At 45.8% G+C, this 8,860-nt stretch overlaps 1 protein-coding gene across 7 annotated transcripts in view; it reads left to right on the top strand.

Moving 5' to 3' along the window:
* frmd4a (FERM domain containing 4A) overlaps nt 1-8,860 on the top strand; it is a 721,373-nt gene that overhangs the window by 632,948 nt on the left and 79,565 nt on the right. For 6 of the 7 annotated variants that reach the window (XM_043714187.1, XM_043714188.1, XM_043714186.1 and 3 more), the window contains 2 exons: nt 6,868-6,944; nt 7,362-7,500. In XM_043714187.1, the coding sequence (XP_043570122.1) occupies nt 6,868-6,944; nt 7,362-7,500 (216 nt within the window). Of the gene's footprint in view, nt 1-6,403; nt 6,774-6,867; nt 6,945-7,361; nt 7,501-8,860 lie in introns of those variants that run through there. The other variant, XM_043714189.1, reaches the window with a different exon arrangement.

The following is an 8,860-nucleotide window of genomic DNA, read 5'->3' as shown; positions in this document are numbered from 1 at the left end:
TGGGGGCAGAGAGGTCGGGAAGAAGATTGCAGGTCAAGAAGGCGGTGCTGAGTCCGAGGGTTGGGACTGAGATAAGGTGGGGGGTGGGGAAATTCCCCTCCCCGCCCCCACCCCCTCTCCGGCCTATCACCCTCACCTTAACCTCCTTCCACCTATCGCATTCCCAATGCCCCTCCCCCAAGTCCCTCCTCCCTACCTTTTATCTTAGCCTGCTTGGCGCACCCTCCTCATTCCTGAAGAAGGGCTTATGCCTGAAACGTCGATATTCTTCCCGTGTCTGTGTGGGTTTCTACCCGGTGGAGAGTGTGGTGCTGGAAAAGCACAGCAGGTCAGGCAGCATCCGCGGAGCAGGAAAGTCAAGCATAAGCCCTTCATCAGGAATGACCTCTGGGTGCTCCGGTTTCCTCCCACAGTCCAAAGATGTGCAGGTTAGCTGGATTAGCCATGCTAAATTGCCCCAAAGTGTTGAAAGATGTGCAGGCTTGGTGGATTAGCTGTGGGAGATGTGAGGTTATAGTGGGGTGCTTTTCAGAGGGTCGATACAGGACTTCACAGGTTGAATGGCTTCCTTGTGCATTGTGGGGATTCCATCATGGCCTCAGGCATACGTTGGAAGCGTGGATCCTGCTATTGGAAACGGAGCAGCCAATGCCCACATTTCTGACAGCATTTGTAGGTCTACCTACAGCATGTGGACTATAGCATCGGTTCAAGAAGGCAGCTTACCCCACCTTCTCAAGGGGCAACTAGGGACGGGCAATAAATGCAGAATGAACTGGCTGAATCCCCCTGACTCATGTCTCAGTTCCTGGAACAAAGGGATGCTGTTGAACAGATGTGCCTTAATGTTGACAGGAGATCAAGTCAGAACGGGCTATGTTTCAGGGGAGGGTTTGTTTCATTCATTCAGTCATCTCAGACCATTTGTCATCACAGCTTAGTGTTAACAGTATAATGAAGAATGATCACACAAAATAAATCACACAGATCTGCTTGCAAACACCTTCCATCTCCTGCCAAACGGCCAGAGCAGGGAATGAATCCTCCAGTCACAAAACTGAAACAGGAAACCCACCCGATGGAATAAATGGTAGTATTATCATGCAATTTGCATACAATTAGAATTTTAATGAGAGATGGATCTGACTGTTTCAATTTGCATAAAATTATAAAATAAAGCACTTACATTTATGCAGAATGTCACAAAGCCCACCTTGGACTGAATTCTATTTGGAGTTTATTGACAGCAGTTATGCGTGGAACCATTGAGTTAATGTTTTGTGCTAATGATCAGTTTTGCTGGTTAATCAGCCTTTCAGGTTTGCAATGTGAGAAGCAGTTCCTTTCTGTTTATTTAGCCTGGCGTTCCCTTGCAGCAGAAAACATTAAGCAGCAGACTATCATTACCAGTAATTTAACAACAATAAAGATGGTTCAAATTGTGTCGACCCAGAGTGTGCTGTTTTTACAGTCAGACTTGTTCCTCTTACTGCAGTCTTTGCGTAATCTTCAGCCAATGGGCTCTTCTTCCCATTTCACCTTCGAAGCTGGAAGGGTGGGAAATGGGTTATTCAGCCATGGAGGAATCACTTGATAATTAGATTAGATTCCCTACAGTGTGGAAACAGGCCCTTTGGCCCAACAAGTCCACACCGACCCTCTGAAGAGCAACCCACCCAGACACATTCCCCTCCATTTACCCCTGACTAATGCACCTTTTACTACGGGCAATTTAGCATGGCCAATTCACCTGACCACATCTTTTGGAGTGTGTGCGGAAACTGGAGCACCCGGAGGAAACCCACACAGACACGGGGAGAATGTGCAAACTCCACACAGACAGTCACCTGAGGATGGAATCGAATCCAGATCGGTGCGCTGTGAGGCAGCAGTGCTAACCACTGAGCCACTGTATTGCCCCCATCTGTCTTACCCAAGTCAGCAGGGTGAACACTAGCTGTCTCCCTTCCCTTTAGCCCCGGTGGAGTGCAATCAATCACACGTTTGCCCCAACTGCAATAATTAGAGGGTGAAGAATTGATCTGGGACCTTATCCAGATTGGGTAATATCAACCTGGGTAACCGGCAGCACTTGAGATGCTCATTTCCATCCAAGAGCAGGCTTGATGGACTTCACTTTCAAAATTCGGTGTCTGCAATGAATTGGAGACCATTCTGCTCAGTCCCAGAGGTTGCAGAGAGAGACACTCAGGTGCTGTTGCTGCTACATGCAGTTGCCAAACTGTCCAATCTCCTTCAAGCACCAGGAAGTAGCTCACTCACAGCTGCAGAGTTTACAAAAACAGAGACCCAACCTGCATTATTTCACCATGTGGCTTCTGGCTCTAACTTTGAAAATCAGTACCAAGCCTTCGTACACTGAGACATGTGTTCCTCATCAGGCATGATGGAATGAATGTTTCGATGCGCTTAAATAACATACATAGCAACCAGCAAAACAGATGTGAGTAAACATTGCTGTCTATAGTGAAAAGGCAAAATAATGTGAAGAATTACTTTGCTCATGATTTAAAGGAATATCATTTTTAAATGGATTCAGGAGAAGATTCTTCTCATAACAAGCAGAAGGAAAGAGTCAATATTCAAAATTGTTCTCATTCATCTTCCGCTGTTTCATTGAGTAACTAATACTTTTTATTCATTTATGGGATATGGTCATTGATAGTTTGGATGGCATCTGTTGCCCGTCCCTAATTGCCCCCTTGAGAAGGTGGAGGTGAGCCGTGTTCTTGAACCACTGCAGTCCAGTGTGTGGGGACACCATAATACCCTTAAGGAGGTATTTCCAGGATTTTGACCCCAGTGACCCTGAAGGAACGGTGATATATTTTCAAGTCAGGATGGTGAGCGGCTTGGAGGGGAACTTGAAGGTGATGGTGTTCCCATGTCTCTACTGCCCTTGTTCTTCTAGTTGGAAATGGGTTTGGAAGATGCTGTCTAAGGATCTAGTGAATTTCTGCAGTGCACCTTGTAGACAGTACACACTGCTGCTACTGAGCTTTGGTGGGGGAGGCAGTAAATGTTTGTGATTGTGGTGCCAATCAAGCAGGGGCTGCTTTGTCCTGGATGGTGTCAAGCTTCTTGAGTGTTGTTGGAGCTGCCCCCATCCAGGTAAGTGGGGGGTATTCCATCACACTGCTGACTTGTCCCTGGTAGCTGATGGGGAGTCAGAAGGTCCTCACCACAGTATGTCTAGCCTCTGTCCAGCTGTTATGTGTTTATATGTGAGTCCAGTTAAGTTTCAAGTCGGCGATAACCCCCTAGGATGTTGATAATGGGAGGTTCAGTGATGGTAACACCATTGAATGTCAAGGGGTGATGGTTAGATTGTCTCTTATTGGAGATGACCATTGCCTGTCATTTGTATAGCGTGAATGTTATTTGCCACTTGTCAGCCCAAGCCTGAATCATGTCTAGATCTTGTGGCATTCTCCTGACCTGTTCCTTGTAGATGATGAACAGGATTTCGAAGCCAGGAGGTGAGTATACACTGCAGCATTCCTAACCTCTGAAGTACTCTTGTAGCCACAATCTTTACATGGCAAGTCCAGTTCAGTTTCTGGTCAACTGTAACCCACAGGAACATCAATCATGGAGGAACAAAGGAACTGCAGTAGGCCATTCGGTACAATCATTGATCTGTGGCCTAACCCAACACACCTGCCTTTGGCCCATATCCCTTAATTCCTTTGCTTAACAAAAATGTGTCCATCTCAGATTTAAAGTTAACAGCCGATCCAGCATCTGCCGCTTTTCATGGGAGAGAGTTCTTCCCTTTGGGTGTAGCAGTGCATCCTAATGTCTCTCCTGAATGGTGGAAAAGTTAGATTCTCTCTCGTTGTTTCATCATGAGTAATTATCCTGGCATACAGCTGCACTATTCTCTGACCAAAGCTAAATTTTGGGATGATTTTGAAGCCACTGCCTCTAACAGCTCTCTCCTTTGCAGCGTTTTCCTGAGTAGCTTCTGTCTGCTGTGGAATCATATGCAAACCCTGGACTGCTGTCCTTCCAGTTTGATCAAATGATCAATCAGTTCCTTGGGCTTTTCTCTCTCTCACTTACTTACACTGTCTGCCCTGAGGCCCTTTCCCTGCATGAAATATTCAGTATTTTTTGACTTCCAGGCTCAGCAATCTTGTCGATCGATCCTGCTTTTCCTGGTGCAGGTAGATGGATGTTTATGCCGTTTTGAATAAATAAACACATCTGTACACTTATCGTGCCAAGAATTGGGGACTGAGGGAATCAACACAGGAAACAGAAAATGTCACTGTCGCCTTGTTCAGATGTATGCACCACACAAACTTAGAGGATGAGGGTTTTATGATTCACAGTCTACAGTTTAAGGACCCCAACAAACAGCAGGAGTTACTGAAACCATACGTCAAGGTATTTTGTAAAGGCAGCAAGTCTTTGTCAGAGGTCCCAAATTTCACGACCACTGGCTTCAACATTGGATCAATTAACAGGCTATCTCTTGACGGGCTGTGATGAAATGTTTTCTGAACTGGAAGATGAGGTCTTCACCTTGCATTTGATTTTGTTGTCTGCTGTCATGTCTGTCTGATGTTATAGTCAACACAGGCCCACTCCCACATGTGAGTTTAATCTGAGGTTCACCGCACCTCGGACAAAGAGGCAGAGTTGAGAGGGCAGGATCATCAAAGGTACCTCAGCTGTTGCAGGAAGTGAACCCACACTGATGGTATCAGTCTGCATCACAAATCTGCCAGCCTACAGTGTGGAAGCAGGCTATTCGGCCTGTCAAGTCCACACTGGCTCTCTGGAGAGCACCCCACTCAGACCTACCCCCCCCCCATCTTATCACCCCACAATCCCCCGCATAGCCCACCTAGCTTGTACATCCCTGGACACTATGGGCAATTTAGCATGGTCAGTCCACCTAACCTGTACATCTTTGGACTGTGTGAGGGGGAGGGGGAGAAGCTAGAGCCCCCAGAGGAAACCCATGCAGACACGGGGAGAATGTGCAAATTCCACACAGAGAGTTGCCAGAGGCGTGAATTGAACCCGGGTCCCTGGCGCTGTGAGGCAGCAGGGATGTGCAGGTTAGGTGTATTAGTCTACAGGTAAATGTAGAGTACTATGGGGATGGGTCTGGGTGGGTTAATCTTCGGAGGGTCAGTGATCTACAACACGGTGAGTGGTGCTGACAAGGTGAATGTGGAGAGGATGTTTGATCTTGTGAGAGAATGGAGAACCAATTTAAAAATAATGGACTGCCTGTTTAATTGGGTGGCAGGGGATAGGTGGAAATGGTGGGATAATGGGGAAGCCATGATCGTATTGAATAGTGCGGCCTGAGTGGCAGTTCATGTGTAAGAATGTGAAGTATACACTTCACTCTGTCAGCAGGAGAGAAGCGAACCCGCTGTAATGCTGTGAGCACCGTTGCTTTCTCAGAATCAAGTGTTAATATTCAATATGCAAAAGTGAGGACTGCAGATGCTGGAGATCAGAGTCTAGATTAGAGCGGTGCTGGAAAAGCACAGCAGGTCAGGCAGCATCCAAGGAGCAGGAAAATCAACATTTTGGGCAAAAGTCCTTCATCAGGAATGCCCCACCCCATCATTCCTGATGAAGGACTTTCCGATTTTCCTGCTGTGCTTTTCCAGCACCACTCTAATCTAGACTCTGTAATGTTCGATTGCACATTCCAAATTGCTTTTGGACCCCAGTCCAGATGCTCCAGTTCTATTTCAAATGCTCAGTTAGCTGGGCAGGAGGAGGTAACGTGGATAAGGGAGCGGGCTGGTTGAATCGTGCCCTGCTGTCATGTTGTTTTATGAATCTGGAACGGAGCAGCCTTGCTGAAAGATGAGGCCTCCATTCCGGATGATTTTGTCAGGAGGTCACACTCATTACAGGCATCTGGAGCTCATCTCCTGCAGCCTCCTGCCCAGGAGTCACAGCCTGCCTTGCCAGGTCCCTCTGCCTTTGACACAGCCCCATGTGGTCTCAGCTGAAAATTCTCACAACACAAACATCTGGCGTGTTTGAAATTCCTGAACCTCCACAGTAATGGGAGCCTAAAACCCTCATTAGCATATGTCCGTTCAGCAGCCGGCCAGAAATCCAACTCAGAAAGAAAATACTCCAGTTAAAAGAAAACATTTGGAAGTGAAGTTTGGAAATTGCTACTCCGCTCGAGGAGAGAAGGCAGGTTTTTGTTTCTTTTTCGATGAGAAAGGTTAGGAGTAAGATTGTTACCTTGTGAGTTGGCACAGATTTTGGTTTATTTTCAGCTGCTCACAAGGGTTTCTGAGGAAGCTCCACCCTTGAAAAGCTTTTATTGTGTTCCCACTGGTTATATTGCTGCAAGCTGTAGTACATGTCAGGAGCTATTGTAGATTAGTGAGCAGGAAGTTAGGTCCCAAGAGGGGCATGTGATTAAATGTCTTCTCATCTTTTACTTCCAGCGAGTTCAGGAGGATAGGAAATTATGTTCAGCCGTTCTCCAGCACTGAGTCACAGCTGCTTTTGCTTACTGCTCAGAAGCAAGGCTGCAGTGCTCCAGGAAACCCCGGTGTTGCAGGAATCGAAAATGAAGAGGGAAAGCAGTCCACCAGAAGAGACTCTTAATCGTCATTTTTAAAAGACCTCAGCAAAACACACCCAAAGTGTTTGAGCTGACCTCTTGGATTTGTTTTTCACTCTCTCCTGCATCCTTGGCTGTGGAAGGAGAGGGGGAAAGTGCAGAGAGTCGGTGAAAGTGCAGACATGTGTGTGTAAGGGACCTGAAGAGAGAGAGAGAGTCTTTATGTCTTTAAAGAGGATTAAATAACGAGATGGCTCTGATTCTCGATTCTTTGTCTTGTTAAGATTTTCCAATGGAGGCAGCTGGAGAACCTGTACTTCAGAGAGAAGAAATTTTCTGTGGAAGTGCATGACCCACGCAGGTAAAGGAAAACGGCACTGCTATTGTTGATGAGCGGTGATCTAATTGGACAATACCTGCTTTAATGTTCTTACTGTTGAAATAGCACGGAAGCTAAAAAATGTGGAATATTTGTAATCCTGACAATGTTTACAAATTGGAACATTCAGTGGAAAGGTGGGATAAAGCCTTGTATGAATTTTAAATTTAACAATAGCATTTCTTAACGTGCATTAGATGCCCTGAGAGTGTACGATTGATCTGGAATATTTTGAACCAGCGAAGGCAAAAGCCAGTGGGAGGAGAAGCTGCTAACATTCCCAGCGAGGGGAAAGGATTCCTTTTGTAATGATCAAACTGCCGTGAACAGTAACACTATACACCCTGAGGGTAGGAGTGAAAATCATGCGGTAACCTTGCTTTCTGTTTATGTTCTCAGGGCATCTGTAACTAGGAGAACCTTTGGTCACAGTGGAATTGCTGTACATACATGGTACGCCAGTACTGCACTGATTAAGTCCATTTGGGCAATGGCCATAAGTCAGCATCAGTTCTATCTGGACAGAAAACAAAGTAAGGTGAGCACAGCCAGATATTTCTGAGATTATGTGTTTCTTCCTTTTTGGTCATATTATCTACTCAAGATTTTTTTAAAGTGGAGAATTCTATTTATAACTTAATACACTATACTTGTGCTGGATGTTGGAGTGCAGACTAAATTATTAGTTTCCACTGCCTCCCCTGCAGTCTGGTACAGGCAGATTAAGAACATAAGGACTAAGAGCAGGAGTAGGCCGTCTGGCCCCTCAAGCCTGCACCACCATTCAATATGATCATGGCTGATCTTTTTGTGGACTCAGCTCCACTTACCCACGTTTTCACCATTTCCCTTAATTCCTTTATTTTTCAAAAAAGTATCAGCCTTACCTTTAAAAGTGATTACTGAAGTAGCATTAGCTACTTCCCTGGGAAAGGAATTCCACAGATTAATAACCCTCTGGGTGAAGCAGTTCCTTCTCAGTTCAGTTCTAAACCTGCTTCCTCTCACCTTGAGGCTATGCCCTCTCATCGTAGTTTCACATACCAGTGGAAACATCCTAATTCTATTTTATTGTTTCCCTTCATAACTCTATATGTTTCTATAAGACCCTCCCTCATTCTTCTGAATCCAGTGAATATGATCCCAGTCTGTTCAGTCTCTCCTCATAAGCCAATCCTCTCAACTCCAGAACCAACCGAGTGAACCTCCTCTGCACTCCCTCTAGTGCCAGTACATCCTTTCTCAAGTAAGGAGACCAAGTCTGCACACAGTACTCCAGGTGTGGCCTCACCAGCACCTTGTACAGCTATAACATTACCCTTTAAACTCTTTAACCCTTTAGCAATGAAGGACAAAATTCCATTTGCCTTCCTAATTACTTGTTGCATCTGCAGACCAACTCTCTATGATTCATGCACAAGGGACACCCAGGTCCCTCTGCAAACCAGCATGCTGCAACTTTTTACCATTCAAGTAATAATCTATTTTGCTGTTACTCCTACCAAAATGGATGACTTCACATTTACTAACATTGTAGTCCGTCTGCCAGACCTTTGCCCACTTACTCAATATATTCAAAGTTTGGGAGAAGATTTGTAGCCCGGGTGCTCGTTATTGTGGTTCTGTTCGCCGATCTGGGAATTTGTATTGCAGACGTTTCATCCCCTGTCTAGGTGACATCCTCAGTGCTTGGGAGCCTCCTGTGAAGTGCTTCTGTGATGTTTCCTCCGGCATTTATAGTGATTTGTATCTGCCGCTTCCGGTTGTCTGTTCCAGCTGTCCGCTGCAGTGGCCGGTATATTGGGTCCAGGTCGATGTGCTTATTGATTGAATCTGTGGATGAGTGCCATGCCTCGAGGAATTCCCTGACAGTTCTCTGATTGGCTTGTCCTATAATA

Source organism: Chiloscyllium plagiosum, chromosome 23, assembly GCF_004010195.1.
Source record: "Chiloscyllium plagiosum isolate BGI_BamShark_2017 chromosome 23, ASM401019v2, whole genome shotgun sequence".
In the NCBI taxonomy this organism is placed as follows: Eukaryota; Metazoa; Chordata; class Chondrichthyes; order Orectolobiformes; family Hemiscylliidae; genus Chiloscyllium; species Chiloscyllium plagiosum.
This window is presented reverse-complemented; position numbering and strand designations above follow the sequence as displayed.